Raw genomic sequence first — 21728 nt, 5'->3', positions numbered from 1 at the left:
AAGTGCTCATCTACAAGGGAATCTACAGTCTTCAGACTGTATTCTGAAAGAATAGTTCTCTGAGGGAATTCACCCCACCAATAATGGAGGCAAGTAGATCAAGAGAAGAGGAAGGCACAGACTCTCTATTTTCCTTGATAAGAAATCAAGCGTAGGTAGAATTCTTTCTTGTGTAACATGGAAATAAATTAAATATCTGAAGAATAGTCTCTCCTGCCTCGGAACCTCAAAGTTTCTTGGTGCCAGGAGACATAAATAGGCTCTCTGCTCTTTTGTAGTAAATCAGTGACTGTCTCCACATAATACCCACACATCAGGCAGAAGATGAAAAATGCAGCCCAGCATCCACCATCTTTTTAGTTCATTCTGAGCATGACCAGACATGTTCTAAAAAAATATTCTTAGTCTAGATATGGGCAATGTCTTTCATCATTGAGAACACTGAGACTCTTTAAAGACAAATGACTTTTGAAGCAGAGTGATAGAAAGGACTGTGTTATAGTTGGGAACAACAGAGGAATAAAATGATTGCAAGTAAATGCTTTCTTTTGGTGCCATGCACAAAGTTATTGATCTTGAATGTACTGAAGGTTAGAAGTGACACAGATTGGTTTAAATGTCCCCTCCAAAACTCATGTTGGAATTTAATTGTCATTGAGATGGTATTAAGAGGTAGGATCATTAAGAGGTGGATTAGGTCATGAGGCCTCCACCCTCATGAATAGATTAATGACATTATCTCGGGGGCTGTGTTCCTTATTGTGAGAGTGGATTGTTATACAAGCGAGTTCAGCCCTTTCTTGCTCTCTTGAGCACTCTTCCCCTTCCATCTTCTGCCGTGGGATAATGTAGCAGGAAGGCCCTCACCAGATGCTGGCACCTTGATATTAGACTTCCCAGTTCTGGAACTATGAGAAATAGATTTTGTAAAAGGTATTCTGTTTCAGTTTCAGGTATTCTGTTATAGCAGCAGAAAACAGACTAAGGCAAAAAATTGGTACAGAGAGTGGGGTTATTGCTATAACAAATATTTGAAAATGTGGAAGCAGCTTTGGTGTTGGGTAGGGGGTAGAGGCTGGAACAGTTTTGAAGTAAATGCTGAAAAACTGTCTTGCTGTGAATGGAATGTTAAGGGTGGCTCTGGTGAGGGCTCAGAAGAGAATAGCTGTAGGAAAAGTGAGACTTCTTAGAGATCACTTAAGAGGTTGTGATCAGAATGTTAGAAATATGGATGGTAAGGGCCATTCTGATGAAGTCTCAAGCAGAAATGAGAAACATGGTATTGGAAACCAGAGTAAAGGCAATCCTTGTTTTAATATGGTAAGAATTTGGCTGAATTGTGTCCATACACTAGGGTTTTAGAAGATTCCATTAGAAGATGGAATTTAAGAGCAATGATCTAGATATGTGAAAGGAAAGTGTTCAAGGTGCTGCATGGCTTCTTTTGGGTGCTTACAGTAAAATGAGTGAATAGAGACATTATTTAAAGACAGAATTTACAATTAAAGGGGAAGCAGAACAGAAAGATTTGGAAGACTCTCTGCCTGTACACGTGAAGAATAAAACAGCATATTTGGGAGAGAATACTAAGGGTGTGGTCAGGCAACCATTTGCTAAAGAGATTGATACAGCTAGAATGGAGCCAGGTGCTGTTAAAGACAATGAGAGAATTACCCTGATGGTATTTCAGAGATCTTTCAGGCAACTAGCACCTGGAGGGCAAGATTTCAAGAGGGGTACCTGTGGGACCTCAGCATTCAATACCCTGTGCAGCCTTGGAATTCTCCCCAAATTCCAATGCAGCACCCCTCAAGCAGACCCAGGTATAGCTAGTGCCAGAGCTTCAGAGCTCACAAGTGTTATGCCTTGATGGCATCCACATGGTGCTGACCCTGTGGAAGTACAGAGTGCGTGAGCCTTGGGGCCACAGTCACCTCCACATAGATTCCAAAGGATGTATCAGACAGTCTGGGGTCCTGGCAGAAACTTGTTACAACTTGTTACAAGGGAGGACCCACCACAGAGAGCATGTACTAGGGGGCAGTCCTTAGGTGGAACCATGGGAGTGAGGCTACCTCAGAGACTCCCAAAATGTAGAGCTGCCAGTGTACAACTCCAGCCTGGGAGAGCTGCAGGCACAAGACCCCAACCCAAGAGAGCTGCTGAGTGGATGGGGTCCAGCAAAGCCACAGGGGCAGGGCTGCTCGTGGTGTTGGGAACCTAATTCCTGCTGTAGCATGTCCAGGATGTAGGACATACAGAGCCAAAGGACATTATTCTCCAGCTTTAAGATTTAATGTTGTTTTACCTGTTGGGTTTTGGACATACTGGGAATGAGTTACTTCTTTCCTTTTCCTATTTCTCCCTTTTGGAATGGGAATGTCTATTTTATGCCTATTCCATCATTGTGTTTTGGAAGTAGATAACTTGTTTTGATTTTATAGGCTCACAGCTGGAGGGCATTTGAGGTGGGATGAATCTTGAGTTTCATATCTGATTTAGATGAAACTCTGGACATTGGGCTTTTGAATTGATGCTTTTGGGCTATTGAGATGGAATGAATACACTTTATATGTGAGAAGAACATGAGTTTTGGGAGGCCAGAGGTGGAATGTTATGACTTGAATGTCTCCTCCAAAACTCATGTTGAAATTTAATTGCCATTGTGCCTTGGACTTCCCAGCCTCTAGAACTGTGAGAAATAAATTTCTTTGTAAATTACTCAATTTCTGTTCTGTTATAGCAGCAGAAAACAGACTAAGACATGACAAGAAAGAGTTAATTCTTTCAAGTAAGTGCCTCAGGTACACTCTGGGAAATATGACTGAATGAGTTACTGCTCAGCCTAAAATTAAACTCCTGGCTTCTTGTCTGGCATAAGAACTATTAGATTGCATTACTTTCCACTGATGGATCTATCTTTATAATGAATTGAAAAAAGAATACCCAGTGGTTCCTTTTGTATGAAGAAAATAAGATAAATATTAGCCAGGAAAGGTCATTTTGGTTTCCAATATGTGGGGAGTTCATTATGATGGGTTCTGATAAATTATATTGTGTAGTTCTTTCTGATAGCAGAAGGTCACATCATGCCCTTGGGTGGACATAAGGACAAACATACTTAATAAAGTTGGAGGATCTGGGAGATGAACATTTTCAAGTTTTTTTTTTTTTTTTCTGAGCAACTCATATTTATACAGTTATTTAAAGCCATTTCCCTCTTGTTGAACTAATTACTCAAGGCCCGTACTCTCCTATATGCAGCCCCAAAGTGGTGAGTCTTTAAATTTATTACTGAAAGTGTTCTCTAATCAAACTTGTGGAATTGTCTTTGGGTTATCCAAGAGAAAAATCTCAGTTGTGCTTGGTGGTGGATTCTTAATTGGTTCTACAGGATTCTAAAGTAATAAGACTGCATTTCAAAAATCATTTTTATGTTATATTTGCAACTTGAATATTTATTAATGCATATCATTATTTTTCTCTGATCTCCACTACTGGGAGGGATGTATTTAACTTAGCATCATTACAAATGGTATCGTTTCATGATCTATTTTTTTCTTAAGATGTCTTTGCTTTAGGATCATCTGACTCCTTTTACAAATGTGTTCACTAAGTAGAAAAATCCTTTTAGGTTTGTGCGTTGAGGGAATGTCAATTATAGTATTCACAAGTGTTCTTTATATTTTGATATTGTGGATTATATTGGAAACACTTTTTCTCTTGGTGTTCTGTTAACATTCTTTCAAAAAGCAAACTTGTAGATATTCTAGCATCATCTTCAGGCTTATGTCACACAAATCTAAGAATTCAGATCTTTTTGCTGGCTTTTCCACTGCCCTGTGGGCTTGGGCAAATTGCGTGTCTTGGGAATGCATTATCTCCAACTTCCATTTTTGCCTGAGGGTCAATGAAATGGGAGAGTGAAATTTGTCCATTTCAAATGATTTGGGGCCCTTTGTTAAATTTTGAATACCCTTCCTGCTGCAGGAAGTTCTTTAAAACTATATTATGTTAACTAATATGTGGCTAGTTAATGACTGTAGAATTCTGTATCTTTTCCTCCCTAATATTAGGACACCTCACAACTATGGATATGTTTGGCTGTCTGCCACTTGCCTGAAACTGCAGGTGTCATGGTTAAAAACCATTATTTTACTACTGGAAATTAGTTTCATTTTAATATTAAAATGCTAATTGATTCTTTTTTTTTGGCCTTTTTAACATAGGTCTTCTGAGCTATGATAATTTTTTGGAACTGCAGAAATGATTGGTTCTAGCTACAGATGGGAATTTGGAGTCACTCTGAAATACATCCTGGAATAATTGTGTTTGACTAGAACCAAATCTTATGAGGTCCCCAAGGTAAGATTATTTTAACATTTACCTGGACATGATATCTTTACAAAGTATTGAGAATTTAGCAAAAGTGAGTATCCTGGAGTTGATGATCCTTTTTAGAAGCCTGCTTTTACATAGACTTTTTGGGAATTTGGGGAAATGTTGATCTTTTCATTTTAGCTTTCGTCTGTGAAATGAAAATTATTTCAGTTTGCAAAATAGTACTTTGGTTTATTCAGTAGGGGAAAAGATGAGGAAATATAAATCTGTTGCTGAATAGCTTTCTGGCCCCACCCCTACCACTGTGACCTGGCATTTCTCTGGGGGAGTGGTTGTTGAGCTACTGTTAAGTGAATACTTGTTTTAGGGACTGGGAACTTATTGTTACTCACCCAGCAACTCGTTACATAGAATTGTCCACATAAGAAGAAGATAGATTAGGGATCATTGCCCAGGATTGGAATGTCTGCCCTTGAGACTTTTGATTTAAGGCATTTGTTGTTGAAATCCAACCAGAAAAACAAACTATTCTGCTGACTTTTTCACTGCTCCATGAGCTTGGGTAAATTGCATGTCTTGGGAATGCATTATCTCCAACTTCACATTTTTGTCCAGTGGGAAGTGAATTCAGGAGACTGGTTATACATACGATGGGAGAGTCAGGGAAACTGAGCAGAAGATACACAGGAAGCCACTGCCATCCCCTGGCTGGGGACCATGGAAGCAGTTAGTCCGTGAGGAAGCAGTACTTAGAAGAAGGAAACTAGAGTGGAAGCTAGAACCACAGTGGGCCCTTCTGGCAGAACTGGAGCCTGTGGAGAAATGGCCACTCCACAGATCCTGCCAAAGACAGAGAAGGCAGGGAGAGATGTCCTGGCCTATCCCTTTTCCTATTCTCTGGGTTCCAGCTCTTGCCTTTCCTTGACTGAACCCAGCCAGTAACCAGCTGACCTGGGAGCCTGGGAAATGCAGCCTAGAGGGCCCGCCAGCCCTCAATACAGGGGAAGAGGGAAGAATGGATCTGAAGACAAAACAGGCCCAGGCTGTCATAGAATTCATATACTTAAAATAAACTTTTGTTTCTTTTTCATTTTATAATATCACTTTCATTACTGAAGAACATCCCCATCTCATGGCTGTGTCATAATTTGTTTAACCAGTCTCATACTGTTAAACATTTGGATCATTTGGATCATTTTTTTTTGTCTTTCCCTTCCTGCCTTCCTGCCTCCCAGCCTTCCTGCCTTCCTGCCTTCTTTTTTTGAGACAGGGTCTCCCTGTTTGCTCAGGCTGGAGTGTGGTGGTACAATCATAGCTCACTCCTGCCTTGAATTCCTGGCCTCAAGCAATCCTTCCACTAGTCTCCCAGTGTGCTGGGATTACAGGCAAGAGCCTCCATGCATGGCCAGATCATTTTCAATAGTATAAACAATAAAAAAAATCCCATACATTGCTGGTTATTTCTTTAGGGTTAAATCCTGTAAGTGATCTGTTGGATTGTAAATGCTTGACACACATGATCAAATTATCTATCAATTTATGGTTTTATCGAGTGAAACCCTTTCTCTTTGATTTAAATATATTTCATTCAATTATTGCCAACAGTGGGATATTATTTTAAATATTTTAATTGCTTTCCTTTGAGTGTGGGTGGCATTGTGGTTATGATGAGAGTCACATCTTTTATTAAATTACACCTGTAAGGCATAGATGAAGGGATTTCACAGGTGTTTTTAAGGTTCCACATACACTGAATTTAGTTAATCAAAAGAGAGATTATCCTGGGTGGGATTGACCTAATCAGATAAGCCCTAAAATGAGACTGAGCCTTTCCTGGAGGAAGAGATTCAAACCATGAAGGAGCTCATGCAGGGGCCATGTGGCAAAGATGTGAAGGGCTTGAGAGCAGTTCCTGGTTGATAGCAAGAATACAGGGAATACAGAGAGTCCCAAGAAAATGGCTTTGGCCAACAACCTGAGGGCACTTGGAAGTGATCCTTCCCCAGTTGAGCCTCCAGATGAGGACACACCCAGCTGACACCTTGATTTTAGCCTGTGAGTTTCTGAGCAGAAGACCCAGCCAGAACATGCCAGACTCCTGACTTACAGAAACTATGAGATAATATATTGGTGTTGTTTCAAACTGCTCCTGTCCAAGCACTAACTAGGCCCAACCCTGCTTTGCTTCTGAGATCAGTTAGGTTGAGGGTAGTATGGCTATAGATTGTTGTTTTAAACTTCTAAGTTTGGTAATTTGCTTTATACATTGCTAACATTCTAAACTTACACAGAAACATGGAGCCTCTCTGCTTTGAAGGGCCTTTAGTTTCTCAAAGCATGCCTTCCATCTCTCCCACCTCAGTGTATGCATGTGAAGGGGACAGAAACTCTAGAAGCAGCTTGAAAGGTGGCAAAGAAAATAATATGTGGATCTTACATGAGTTCTAGATGCTATTATCAATCACATAATTTGGGGGAAGTCCAGAGGCTCAAATTCCCGTATTTGATGATTTTTGTTTTTTTGTAATAGAACGCTCTGTCTCACACATAATGTTCTAAAATTTCAGTTTATTATCCCAGTATCAGCTATCAATCTATTTGTTACAAAAGCTTATTCCTCTTATCCAAGGATCAGAAGTTCAAATAGCCATATGTAAATGAGTTGGGCTGGTTGGGCCCAAGGTACTGACTGCTGGGAGGGACTGTGGAGACCCGTCTAGGGGCAGCTGTGACCACCCCAGCCTGTTACTCCCATGCGGAAATGTGAGCCCAGGGATGCCAGGAATGATTTTTCAAGAGAATCTGGATTCTGATGTGCAATCTGGACATTTTATGTGTTGGCAACCAATTCACTTTTTTTTTTTTTTTTTTTTTAAAAGCACAGATCAAACAAAACACATTTGCAGGCTGGATCAGATAGCCTGGCTTCCAATTTGTCATAATTAGTGGCCCCAAAAGGGAACATTTCAAGGCGTCACATAAATGAAGGATTAATTTTCTATTGCTGCATTGCAAATTACCCAACATAGACATTGAAAACCATTTTGAAACAGTTTAAAAGGGCAAAAGGAAGCCAATGCTTTTTGCTACCTTTAACACCAAGTTCTTCAAAGACGATTGTCTTGGCTGCTTAAAAAGCAGACCAAATCTCAAATCAATAAGCAATACACCCTTTAACAAGATCTATTTGACTGAATTGTGAGAGGTCACGGGGAGAGAAGGTTGGCAGCAGAACATGTGTGTGCCTCGGAGTATGGTGTGGGCATTCAGTTCTTCCAAGGCTTTGATGTGTTTTCCTGGAGCAGGGAACTGGGACTTTGGTAGAGGCACTGCTAGGTTGCTGGCAGCTGGAGATGCTTCCTTAGAGGCCTTCCTTAGGAGTCTCACCTATAGTGTGACTCAGGCAAGAAGCCAAACTCAGGTGCCATGTTTTTATTGTCGGCCCATAAGTGTGTATACATTTGCATATATTAAACAGGGGTTTCTTTGATCCATTGTGGTAATAAGATGCCATGAGGCATGTGTGAGGAAGAACCTAATTTCAGATGCCAAATGCAGTGACTTTTGCTTGAAAAGTTAATTTAAAAAAAGCAAACAAAGTTAATCAAGTTCTATCTACTTAATTCCCTTATGATGTTATAAAAAGGCAGAAAATTAGGCAGCTGGGAATAATGTTTTTGATATCTTCCTTTTTTTACTCTTTTGTTTTAGAATAGACCCTGCAACCGTAACGTGAACTGAATTGTCTTTGAGCAACTGTTTTGATACTGTCCATCATACGAAGTTAAATTTATTTTATATTCACCTGTATTTGCCCATGCTCCTCCCCAAAGGAGGAGTTGAGATTGGTTTAATCAGCTGTGAACCCAGTCTTCTAGACCAGAAAGCCTTAGTGTACAGTCAGAGAAACCAGGAGAAAGTTCTTGGACCACATGTGCAAAATCTCCATAGATTCTTTCAGATCCAGAAATCATATGTATTTTATTTGGATCTAGCTCTACGTGTATTGCTTTTACATCTCATGGTATAAAATAGAATAAAATCCTCATGCTCTATTAGGATAACTCAAGCAACAACTTGTGGATTCATAAATTAGCTTCTCACTGATGCATAGGGCTAACTCGGAAAACTCTTACTTATCAAAGGTTTTTATTGAAAATTTACTTAATGCTCAGTGCAAATAAGGTTTGATTGGTCTTCTGTTTTCTTGGGAGAAAGGAATTCCAGCTCCAGGGATCTGCCCCTGCTTTCTCCCGCCTTCCTAGGATGGTGCTTGCCAGGGAACCTGGCCTTCCTCAGCCCTCACTGACTCCAGCCCTGCTTTTCCTCCAGGATGAGAGTCTGTGCTAAGTCAGTGTTGCTGTCGCACTGGCTCTTTCTAGCCTACGTGTTAATGGTGTGCTGTAAGCTGATGTCCGCCTCAAGCCAGCACCTCCGGGGACATGCAGGTAAGCCCTTTAAGCTCATTATGCACTGCTGAGATAAATTAATACAACCCCTCCAAACGTCAGAGTCCACATATTAGACACAGGTAACTGATGTGAGCTTCTGATGGTGTGTAAATAACTAGAGGAAGCATGAAATATGGCGGAGTAACACAGTTTAATGGTTTAGTGCTTAAATAGTCCTTTAAAAATATTTTTCAGGCTTTTGAAAACTTTTGTTCTCTTGGGCACACTTTTATTTTTATAGCACTTTTTTCTCAAGGAATCCCAGAAAACCAGCAGCAATTTGTGTGGTTGGCGTGTGTGTGTGTGTGTGTGTGTGTGTGTATACATGTCAGTCCATCTGTCCATCCATCCATCCATCCACCCACTCCGGCAGCTTCCTTAGAAGTAGAACATCTTTATGATAAACTTCAACTAACACTTATGGGGCTTTAGTGAAGGGAACAGTCAGATAATTTAAGATCTTTTTGAGATATGTGGAGAAAATATGCTACATGATTTTTTTTTTTTTAAGGAAGACAGAAAAGAGAAAAAGCTGTGGTAACTTTCGTAAGGGACTTAAAAGAGGTGTTGTCTAAAGATTTAGAGGCAGTCATTCTGATAACTTCTAGTGAAACTCATGTCTCTGCATTGCTGATTTTTAGAGGCGAGATCAAAACCATCAGCTACAGATCAGTCTGTGAGCTTTTTTGTGTTTGTCCTTTTCTTTCTTACATCAACATTTAAAGTAACACAGTGGAAACTCCCCAGTGAATTGTGTTTTCCTGAATAGTTCATATTTGTCAATGGACTTGTTGTCAATTAATTTACTCTCTCAGCTTTGGTAATCTGAGGCATGGCAGTGCCAGAAATGTTTTGACTTCTTTGGAAAAGAGTAATGCCTGAACCCTAAATCACGTATGGATCAGAATTATAAATTCTCTCTCCAAAGGTCTTGTGTATGGAAAGTTCATGAGATATTCTTACCACCAAATATATGACATGTTGTACTTTCCACTTTATTCTGATATTTTAAGGTTAGTCATAATTTAAGGCTCAAGATAATTTTTAAAATCTCACACAACTCAATTTTCCCTCCTCAAGTGACAGTTCCAAGAAGATGAGAAAAATAATGACTGCAGTTTCAGCAAATCAGCATAAAATCAATACCATTTGGCTGCTGTGAAGTGCCCACAGCTAGTTGGTTATTGTGCTGTACCTATTTTTATGAGTTTGTTCATAAGGATAGTGTTCGAGGTCTCAATCTTATCTCTTTTCTTGAGTGGAGTTTAGGAGTCAGATTAGTTGACAGGTGAAGCATTTCAGTGGGATTACCACCCACTCTCATTCATGTTATAAATTTTCTTTAATGATCTTCAGGGAATGAAAGTCCAGGATCCTTGCAATGTCCATGTGGCATTTTTATCCCAATTTAGTGCTCAGCTGATGGAGAACTCTGGGTCACCAGAATTAATTGGGGCAGTGCACTGAGATCCTGAGAAACTCTGGTCAGATTTTCACTCTGCTGTGGGTGTATTACACGGAAGTCTGACAGTGGGAGCAAGTTGCAGAGAGTTACCTGCAGAAGGCTGTGTCTGAGTGTCCAGAAAGGCTCCTGGCACTGTCCCATGGGCTTCGTGGTTAGTGCTGGCCAATTAAATAAATGGTGGCACTAGGAAACCCTAGTTAGAAGCTGGATGCTTTTTATGGCTTGGATTAGAAGAGTGGATGTTGATTGCTGTGTGTAAACAAGGAGGTATCTTACAACCCTATCTCCACCTGCCTGGCTAAGAGACACGGAAGAAGTTGGGAATCTCCCCCCAGTTTTGGGAGATGGTGTGTTATGGTAGGTGTGTATCAAAGATTTAATTTTCGTTTAAGCATTAAAAAAAAAAAAAAAAAAAGAACCCACCTAATTTTCACAGGTTGGGTGGTGAGACTCTTTCTTGAAGACAAATGGCATTAATACATTTCCACAGAGTCCAGAGGTAGTATTTCTAAGCGTCTAAAACAAAAAACTGCTTTTGTTGTTTTTAAAGTCTATTTTCCATCATAATTGAGCAGGAGATCACATACACATATAGGACTATGTAGTTTCAAGCTGTAGAAAAGGTGAAGGGGCCAATTGGCAGGTTCGTTTCTTTTGAAAGGAAGCCAGGGCTAACTCTTGTTATTTCTTCAACCAGCAATTTGTCCTTTTGTTCCTGTTGTTGTTTTTTTCTTTTTTTTGGCTGTAAGCAGTGCATCACTTCCCCACAAGGGGGCAGCAAATATGTTTTGTGCAGCGGAAAGATGCCATCTGGAAGGAAGTTTCGGAAACTTGACTCCTGTGGAATTAATGATTTAGGGATCTTCCTAGAAATTTCATCTGATGTAGACACGAGTGGTTGGGACACAAAGCACCTTACAACTTTAAGATTTATTCCTGGGAATACTAGGAGACTTCAAAAATTCAGATTTTTGTCCTTTAAAGATGGAATCATAGCTAATTTTCTGATGGAGCTGGAGTTGGGAACTTGGGTGCTATTGATTTATATGTTCACTTTAATAGTTCCGTTTCCCTAGAGAACTTTGAACATGACCTGGACTGCACTATTTCGATTCCACAAAATGCTGTGGTGCTTGGTGACTATTTAATGTCACTTTATGCCAATGTAATCAGTTGGCATAAAGTCCCTGGAAAAACTGGGGCACACCTGGAAATGAGGCAGGAGAGGAAATAAAATGTTGAGGGGTCTAAAGTCAAACATAATTCTGGTTCTGGTACATCCTGGCTGTGTGGCCTTATCCAGGCCACTTAACCTCTCTGAACCTGTTTCATCATCTGTAAAAATGGAATGATATCCATACATTTTTTATTTAGAGTTATTGGGATAACTGAATAAGGAAAAGTAGGTGAGGGGATTAGTACATAGTCAACATTCCATAAATGGCAGCTATTTTCACATTTGGAGGCATATCTACAATGAGTGTGGAAAGGTTTGCATTCCAGGAACGGCTGAAGACGGTGAGCATGGGTAGGTAGATGTGGTCAGAGCCTTCAGGGTTTGAAGCTTTCTCATGTATAAGAGAAAAAGGTTTGTTTTTTCATTGTTCTAGAAAGCTGACTGTGGCAAAGAAAGTCGCTTTATGAAGACTGAGGTTTCAGCTCAAACTTAAGAAGGAGAGAAAGGCTTCAACAAGATGGGAACAGAGTGACCCAGAAGGGTGTTGAGAGCCATTTTATTTGCTTGCCTTGAGCTAAATCTGCTGTAGAGAGGATGTCTCACTGATTGGGAAGTAGTTAGATGTCAAGAATTGTGAAGGGTCTGAGCTTTTACCGTCCTCTCAAGCTAGTAGGTTGGCTGGATGCTGGGCAGAAGGCATGAGATGCTTGGGTCAGAGACAAAAGATTTTATTTTACTTTAATTAATCAACTAATTTTTTTGAGATGGAGTCTCCCTCTGTCACTTAGGCTGGAGTGCAGTGGCGCAATCTCAGCTCACTGCAACCTCTGCCTCCCAGATTCAAGCAATTCCCCTGCCTCAGCCTCCTGAGTAGCTGGGATTATAGGCGCCTGCCACAACGCCCAGCTAATTTTTGTATTTTTAGTAGAGATGGTCTTTCACCATGTTATCCAGGCTGGTCTCGAACTCCTGACCTCAAGTGATCCACTCACCTCGGCCTCCCAAAGTGCTGGGATTACAGGCCTGAGCCACTGTGCCTGGCCCGAGAAAAAAGATTTTATTACTCATGACACAGGAAGCAGCATGAGCTTCAGGTTTGCTTCAGTTCTTCTTTCATTCTTGGGCAAGTTATGAAACCTCTTTGGACTCAGCCTCTTTCTATGTAAAATGAGAATAGTAAAAATAATAAAAAGTAAACCTCAGAGTTATAATGAGGAATCAATTAATACCTGGGAAATGCTGAGAACTGTGTTTGCTTAGTGTATGCTCAAAGGCTAGTTATCTTTATTTAGACCTGTCTTCTTCTCTTGAATGTTATCTATTTTGTAGAGGTTCTGTACTGTTCAAATTTATGGAAATTTAGGTTTTCTGTTTTTTTTTTTTCTGTTATAAATGGTTATGCAAAATATGCATGTTGTGATTTTGTGTTTTGATGATTTATGTTATTTTTAACTTAGGGTAAATTTTTTGAAGAGCGATTGTTGCATCCAAGTTTGGGCCCATGTTTTCTGTCCCCTATAATGGCTGAAATTTATAGGAACCCTGCAAATACTCTTGACTGGATGGACTGTTTTAGCTCTAATTTTCTACAAGAAACCAGGTAATTTCAAAAATACTAATTGAGTGGGGCATATAACATCTACTACAGGAGTCTCTCTAAGGCTTAAATTTGAGATCATATTTGTGAAAATGATAAAATTGTATGTACAAGCGGCTATTTGTACTTTGCTGGCAGAAATGAATTGTACTTACACAGATGAGTTTGAAAAATGATTTGCCTGCATTGCCTACTTTCTGACACTAGGGGGTAGGCAAGGCTTATCATAGCTAAATAGAGCCACACATGTAATTTTGCATGTTATAAAACTGCGCTGAAAAAAGTAAAAGGAAACAGAAGAAATTAGTTTTAGTAACACATTTTATTCAATCCAATATATTCAAAATATTATCATTTTAACATGTGACCCTAGCCACTTTTCAAGTGCTCAATAGCCACATATGGTTAGAGCCTACTATAATAAGTACCATGAACTAATAATGAGTTAGGTCTTAATGTTGCTTTTTTAAAGATTAGAATTATGGATTATTTTAATTTTCATGGGTCAGTCATAGAGCACACTGTTTTATCTCTATTTCATTTATGTTTTATTTAGTTATTTACTTTTTTTTTTTTTAAACAAATGACTACTAAATTTAGAAAAAGTACCAGGTAAGTGGGATTTGTAACCTCAAGTCATAAAGAATGGGGAAGAGTTCTGTTTCCTGATGAATTACTTATGCTATTATTCCCTGCAAGAGCATATTTTTAGGGAGAGGGAAGTGGCAAAAGTAATTTGACAGTGTTTGTGTGTGTGTGTGTGTTTATGGGTGTGATATCAACCATTAAGTCTTAAAGTTACCCACTAGCAAACTTATTTTCATCAATAATGAGCACTTACCCACTGGGGTGAAACCTGATGATATCATTTTAATATGGTTTTTCCGGTACTTTTCTCTGTCTTCCTTCTTCCTGTCCCACTTCCAATGAATGGTTATTTCAGTAAATCTATGGATGTATTGCTATGTAGGCAACTCTACAATAACATGGTCTATTTTATGAGCAAGGAAAAGAAAAGACTATGGAATGGTTTAAAGGGCCTTTGTTTTGGTAGCAATAGAAAAAGGCATCCATAAAATAGTGGTTACTTTATTCTCTCCCTGGGGAGTTTTTGCACTAAATACACAGAAGCCCCACTGCAGTTATATTCCATCTGAACCTTACAAAGTAGAGTGCGGGCACCTGTATTATTTAACAACCATACTAGTGATTATTCAGACCTGCAGCCAAAGATGAGAACCACTGATTCAGAAGAAAAAAGAAACAACTGGAAGTTTGGTTCCTATCAAAGTACTGTTTGATCTGAGTGGTGATGAGTCTCCATTTCAGTCTTGCTATGACACGGTTAGGCTGAGGAGAGGTGTATTTCACCTCTGTCAAGGTGACCTCCATTTCCACCTCTTGAGAAGGACTGTGAAAATACTTACTCATTTTGTACCAGCTCGACTTTCTGGATGCTGAAAGCTTCCAGCGTGAGGGATTCCATTGACCTCCCTTGTACTCCATATTATATTTCTTCAGTGTCATCTTGATGGGCTAATCATAATCTCAGCTTTTAATAAGAAGGGAAAGGAACACATATGAGGTGTTAATATTCGACTTATTCTCATCTCTTCAGCTGCAAGTTCAAGTCCCAGTGCCACCGGCAAGGTCAGCTTTGTGAAATGTCTGACAAATGAGCATGCTTTACATCATTTTGTGTGTGTGTGTGTGGGAAGAAAGGGTTGTATTACTGACTGGAGTAAAGACTTTCAGTTCCTCAAATGAGCTTGTGAGCCATCCTACTTGGCACAGCAGACTTTTTCACCCTCCCCTCTTTGAGTCTTTAAGGCAAAACAGGCAACAGTCTTTGAAGAGTTCTCTGGGTAGTTTGGGAAAAAATTCTCCTTACCCTTGAGGAGATACTTCCCTTTTTCTTCTTTCAAGCCATGGCCTTAGACTCATCTAAACAAAACCGGCAATTTGGGATTTTAAAAGCTACAGGTCAATACCTCATCTGTATGTCAGTGCTATATGAAGAAATTGGAATCGTTTGTTCCATATAAGGAAAATAAAATCTTTGGTAAAAAGAAACAGCAGGGGTAGAGATGGGGCAGGAAGAAAAATGACGTTTTGTGTTTTCCTAGGTGTTGCTTGGTTGCTTTAAATATTTTGGTCCATATGGTAGTCTCAGAAGAGAGCACTGGAATAATATTATTGAAGGGACATTTAAAAACCCATTACAAAGGATTGATTGTGAGAAGACTGTGTTTGCAAGAGTTAAAAACAATTTGACTACTAAGACCAAGCACCATCAATGCTTATATTTTAGGGTGTATCTGAAATCACATAAGAACTGTAACTAAGTCCAACAGGGTTACAAGGGCCTGAGGTGGTTGGGTGTCTCCAATTGGGCTCTGTTTTTTTCTTACCTGTTGGGGATTGGGTAATGGGATCCTAGAAGCAGAGAGGGAACAATAGAGAAATTTGTTTCAGGAAAAATATAATATGGGCATGAAATTAATAAGTGAATAGCAACAGTGTTGTTAGCAGCAGGTGATTTTTCAGTAGCTCATCGCTGACATTGCACAGCTACCTGGGAAAGGGTTGGAAATAAATACCAGCCCTCCAAGGGTGTGGGAGATTTGAGCAATTTGAACTTGGTTGTGCATAAAGGAGTACAAAGTCAAGATGTGTGTCTTCTTCCCCAGAATCAAACAGTTACAGATTTTGGAAAAGTCTCCTTTGCTCTGGAAAGTCTTATGTGTTGTTTAGAAAGCATTTGCAAGAGATGGTGGAAGGCTTGTCTTTCAAGGGGAACTTTCAGAGCCTGGTTGGATTTGAGCTAGAAAAATGAACATGTGAACAGGTTGCTGTTTTCTGCCCTCCCTCCAAGTGTCCTGGGGTAATTTTACAGGCTTTTCAAGTAAGTGTTGCCCTGTGGAGGACAGTGATTTCTAACTAGGCATAGTCTATGTGTTTAAGCTGTTGCCGGCTAAACATATCCAATAGGAAATAATGCCCACATTGAAAGGGAGAGAGCAGTCATTAATATGTATTAGAAATTGGAAACATCCACAGAATGGCTAGATCAGCATTTTTCTGGCCCAGGGTGTGTGTGTGTGTGTGTGTGTGTGTGTGTGTGTGTATGTTTCTGTGTCTGCTTCTGTTTGTCTTCTCCTGGAAAACAAGTATGACATTGTCTGATCTCTCCAGGTGGGAGTAAGATTGTTAGCCTCTCCTACTTTATGTTGTAGTGATCTGGAATTTGTTTTCTCATGAGCCTGATTTGTACCTCATAGGTGTGTGACACATCAGAACCTGGATTGTTTCTATAAGTCACTGAGACCTGAATTTGAACCCTACTAATTTTAGAATTTGTAATGGAATGTGTGATGAAAGATCAGCCTTGAAATGATAGGGCCGATATTTACCCATGCTGTCTATGAAAAGGGATTTGCTAAGCAAATAAATGGTGTAAATATATTTACCAAGGAGCTGTTCACGTTATCTTAAAAAAATTGTCGGCCGGGCGCGGTGGCTCAAGCCTGTAATCCCAGCACTTTGGGAGGCCGAGGTGGGTGGATCACGAGGTCAGGAGATCGAGACCATCCTGGCTAACATGGTGAAACCCCATCTCTACTAAAAAATACAAAAAACTAGCCGGGCGACGTGGCGGGCGCCTGTAGTCCCAGCTACTCCGGAGGCTGAGGCAGGAAAATGGCATAAACCCGGGAGGCGGAGCTTGCAGTGAGCTGAGATCCTGCCACTGCACTCCAGCCTGGGCGGCAGAGCGAGACTCCTTCTCAAAAAAACAAAAAACAAAAAACTGTCAAGTGCTTTGGGAAGCATTTATTTAACATGAAGTCAAAATGCTTGTGCCTTCTCTCTGCAAAGTCCTACCTATGTGACCCTGGGCAAAGTTATTTCATCTCTCTGAGACTCAGTTTCTTCTTCCTGGAAGTGAGTATTACAACATCCCCTACCTAAAAGTATTTTTGTGACGTGAAATGAGACAATTTATCTAAAGGACTTGGTATTATGTCTGGAATTTAATGCATTTTCTTATTTATTATTGCTACATAACAGTTGTACATATCTTTGGGGTACATGTGATATTTTGATACATATATACAATGTGTAATGATCAAACCAGGACAATTGTGACATCAATCACCCCAAACATTCACCCTTTCTTTATGTTGGGAATATTGTCATTCTTCTTCTCTGGCTATTTTGAACTAAAACCAAATTATCGTTAACTATAGTTGCTGTACCATACTGCTGAACACTAGATCATATTCCTTCTATATAACTGTATTTTTATATCTATTAATCTCTGTTCATCTCTCCCTCCTCCCAACCCTTCCCAGCCCCTGGCAACCACCAATCAACTTTCTACCGGTATGAAATCTACTTTTGTAAGCTCTCACATATGAATGAGAGCTTGCAGTATTTATTCTGTGCCTGGCTTATTTCACTTAACATAATGACCTCCAGTTACATCCATATTGCTGCAAATGACAGGATTTTATTCTTTTTTATGACCGAATAATATTCCATTGTGTATATGTACCACATTTGCTTTATCCATTCATCCAGTGATAGATACTTAACGTTGTTCCCATATCTTGGCTGTTGTAAATAGTGCTGCAATAAACATGGGAGTATAGTTATCTCCTTGAAATGCTGGTTTCCTTTCTTTTGGATAGATATCCAGCAGTGGGATTGCTGGATCATTTGGTCCTTTTATTTTTAGTTTTTGAAGGACCACTATACTGTTTTCCATAGTGGCTGCACTAATCTACATTCCCACAAGTATGTATGAGTGTTCTCCTTTCTCCACATCCTTGCCAGCATCCATTATTTTTTGTCTTTTTGATAAAAACCATTTTGACTGGGTTGAGATATCTCATTGTGGTTTTGACTTGCATTTCCCTGTTGATTAGTGATGTTGAGCATTTTTTTCATATACCTGTTGGTCATTTGTATGTCTGATTTTGAGAAATGTTTATTCAGCTCTTTTGCCCATTTTAAAATTGGATTGTTTTTATTTTGTGCTGTTGAGTTGTTTGAGTTCCTTATATATGCTGCTTATTAATTGATTGTTGGATGGATAGTTCGCAAATGTTTTTGGCCTTTTCATAGGTTATCTTTGCACTTTACAGATTGCTTCCTTTGCAGTGCAGAAAATTTTTGCTTTTCTGACCTGTGCTTTTGAAGTCTTACTAAAAAATCTTTGCCAAAACCAATATATTGAAGCATTTCCCCAGTTTTTGCTTCCAATAGTTTCATAGTTTCAGTTGTTAGATTTAAGTCTTTACTCCATTTTGATGTGATTTTTGTATATGGTGAGAGATAGGGGTCTAGCTTTTTTCTTCTGCATATGGTTTTTCAGTTTTCCTAGCACCATTTTTTGAACAGACTGTCCTTTCCCCAATATAGGTTCTTGCTGTCTTTGTCAAAAATGAGTTGGTATTGTAAATAGTGCTGCAATAAACATTCATGTGCATGTGTCTTTTTAGTAGAATGATTTATAATCCTTTGGGTATATATCCAGTAATGGGATTGCTGGGTCAAATGGTATTTCTGGTTCTAGATCATTGAGGAACTGCCACACTGTCTTTCACAATAGTTGAACTAATTTATAGTCCCGGCCGGGCGCAGTGGCTCAAGCCTGTAATCCCAGCACTTTGGGAGGCCGAGACGGGCGGATCACGAGGTCAGGAGATGGAGACCATCCTGGCTAACACGGTGAAACCCCGTCTCTACTAAAAAAAAATACAAAAAACTAGCCGGGCGAGGTGGTGGGCGCCTGTAGTCCCAGCTACTCGGGAGGCTGAGGCAGGAGAATGGCGTAAACCCAGGAGGCGGAGCTTGCAGTGCGCTGAGATCCGGCCACTGCACTCCAGCCTGGGCGACAGAGTGAGACTCCGCCTCAAAAAAAAAAAAAAAAAATAATAATAATAATTTACAGTCCCACCAACAGTGTAAAAGCATTCCTATTTCTCCACATCCTCACCAGCATCTGTTGTTTCCTGACTTTTTAATGATTGCCATTCTAACTGGCGTGAGATTTTGGAACCAACCCAAATACCCATCAGTGATAGACTGGATAAAGAAAATGTGGCATGTATATACTGTGGAATACTATGCAGCCATAGAAAACAATGAGTTCATGTCCTTTGCAGGGACATGGATGAGGCTGGAAACCATCATTCTCAGCAAACTAACACAGGAACAGAAAACCAAACACCGCATGTTCTCACTCATAAGTGGGAGTTGAACAATGAGAACACATGGATACAGGAAGGGAAACATCACACATCAGGGCCTGTCGGGTGGGGAGCAAGGGGAGGGAAAGCATTAGGACAAATACCTAAAATACCTAATGCATGCAGGGCTTGAAACCTAGATGATGGGCTAATAGATGCAGCAAACCACCATGACACATGTATACCTATGTAACAAACCTGCACATTCTGCACATGTATCCCAGAACTTAAAAATAAAATAAAAATAAAAAAAATGAGTTGACTGTAAATGTGTGGGTTTATTTCTCAGTTCTGTGTTCTGTTCCACTGCTCTATGTGTCTGTTTTTATGCTAGTACCATGCTGTTTTAATTACTATGGCTTTGTAGTATATTTTGAAGTCAAGTGATGTGATGCCTCCAGCTTTGTTCTTTTTGTCCAATCCGGATTGCTTTGGTTATTTGGAGTCTTTTATGGTTCCACATGAATTTTAGCATTTTTTTTTCTATTTTTGTGAAGAATGTTATTGGTTTTTGATAGAGATTGCATTGAATCTGTAGACCACTTTGGGTAGTACTGACATTTTAACAATATTAATTCTTCTAACCCATGAGTATACGCATCTTTCCTTTTTTATGTGTGTTCTTCGTTGACTTTCATCAGTGTTTAATAGTTTTCTTTGTAGAGATTTTTGCATCTCCAGTTAAATTTATTTCTAGGTATTTTATATTCTTTGTGTCTAGTGTAAATAGTATTGGTGTCTTGATTACTTTTTCAGATTCGTTGCATATAAATGCTATGGATTTTCATATGTGAATTTTGTATCCTGCAACTTTACTGAATTCACCTATCAGTTCAAGATTTTTTTGTTGGAATCTTTAGGCTTTTCTAAATGTAATGTCATGTCATCTATGAACAGGAATGATTTGTCTTCTTCCTTTCCAATTTGGATGCCCTTTATTTCTTTCTCTTGTCTAATTGCTGTGGCTAGAACTTCAAATGTTATGTTGAAGAAAAGTGATGAATTTGGGCATCCTTGTCTTATTCCAGATCTTAGAGAAATGGCTTTCAATTTTCCACCAAGCAGTATGTTAGCTGTGGGTTTGTTATATATGGCCTTTATTGTTCTGAGGCATGTTCCTTCTATACCCAATTTGTTGAGTGTTTTTATCATAAAAGAATGTTAAATTGTGTTGAATGCTTTTAAAACATCTGTTAAAATGATCATATGGTTTTTGTCCTTGATTCTGTTAATCTGATGTATCATGTTTATTGATTTGCATATGTTGAACCATCTTTGCATTGCTGGGATGACATTGATTATTTGATCATGGTGAATGGTCTTTTTATTGTATGATTGAATTTGTTTTCTAGTGTTTTGTTGAGGACGTTTACGTCTGGGTTCATCAGGGATACTGGCTTGTAGTTTTCTTTTCATTGTGTCCTTACCTGGTTTTGGTGTAAGGGCAATACTGGCCTTGTAGAGTGAATTTGCACATATTTCCTCTTCTTCATTATTTTGAATAGTTTGAGTAGAATTGGTGTTATAAATAGTTCTTTAAATATTTGGTAGAATTCAGCAGTGAAGCCATAATGTCCTGCGCTTTTCTTTGATAGGAGATGCTTTATGACTGCCTTGATCTCATTACTTGTTATTGATCTGTTTGAGTTTTCTATTTCTTCCTGGTTTAATCTTGGTAGGTTGCATGTGTCCAGGAATTTATTCATTTCTTTTAGCTTTTCCAATTTGTTGGCATATAGCTGTTGACGATCCTTTGAATTTCTGTGGTATCAGTTGTTATGTCTTCTTTTTTTTTTCTGATTATATTTATTTGGGTCTTCCCTCTTTTTATTCTTTGTCTAGTTAAAGGTTTTTCAATTTTTTTATCTTTTCAAAAAAACTTTTGGTTAATCTTTTGTATTTTTTAAAGTTTCAATTTCATTATTTCTGCTCTGGTATTATTTCATTCCTTCTACTAATTTTGGATTTGGTTGATTCTCTTCTAGTTTCCTGAGATGTATCATTGTTTGTCTGAAATCGTTCTACTTTTTTGAAGTAGGCATTTATTGCTATAATTTTCCCTTTTAATGCTGCTTTTTCTGTATCCCATAGATTTTGGGATGTTTGTTTACATTTTCATTCCTTTCATGAATTTTTAAATTTTCTTCTTAGTTGCTTTATTTTCACATTGATCGTCTAAGAACATGTTTAATTTCCATGTGCTTGTATAGTTTCCAAAGTTCTTATTACTGATTTCTAGTTTTATTCCAATGTGGTCAGAAAAAATACTTGATATCATTTTTAGTTTTTTGGATTTGTTGAGACTTGTTTTGTCACCCAACATGTGACCTCTTCTGGAGAATATTCCATGTACTGATGAGAAGAAGGTGTATTTTGCAGCAGCTGGATGAAATGTTCCATAAATGTCAGGTGCATTTTGTCTAGAGTGTAGTTTAACTCTGAT

The 21728-nt window shown here is 39.0% G+C and overlaps 1 protein-coding gene across 2 annotated transcripts in view; it reads left to right on the top strand.

The window, feature by feature from the left end:
* TAFA4 (TAFA chemokine like family member 4) overlaps positions 1 to 21728 on the top strand; it is a 189997-nt gene that overhangs the window by 43631 nt on the left and 124638 nt on the right. For both annotated transcript variants that reach the window (XM_010383052.2, XM_010383051.2), the window contains exons 2-3: positions 4230 to 4365; positions 8674 to 8789. In XM_010383052.2, coding sequence (XP_010381354.1) covers positions 4352 to 4365; positions 8674 to 8789 — 130 coding nt within the window. In that variant the 5' untranslated portion in view covers positions 4230 to 4351. The remainder of the gene's footprint in view (positions 1 to 4229; positions 4366 to 8673; positions 8790 to 21728) is intronic.

Source organism: Rhinopithecus roxellana, chromosome 1 (assembly GCF_007565055.1).
Source record: "Rhinopithecus roxellana isolate Shanxi Qingling chromosome 1, ASM756505v1, whole genome shotgun sequence".
NCBI lineage: Eukaryota > Metazoa > Chordata > Mammalia > Primates > Cercopithecidae > Rhinopithecus > Rhinopithecus roxellana.
This window is presented reverse-complemented; position numbering and strand designations above follow the sequence as displayed.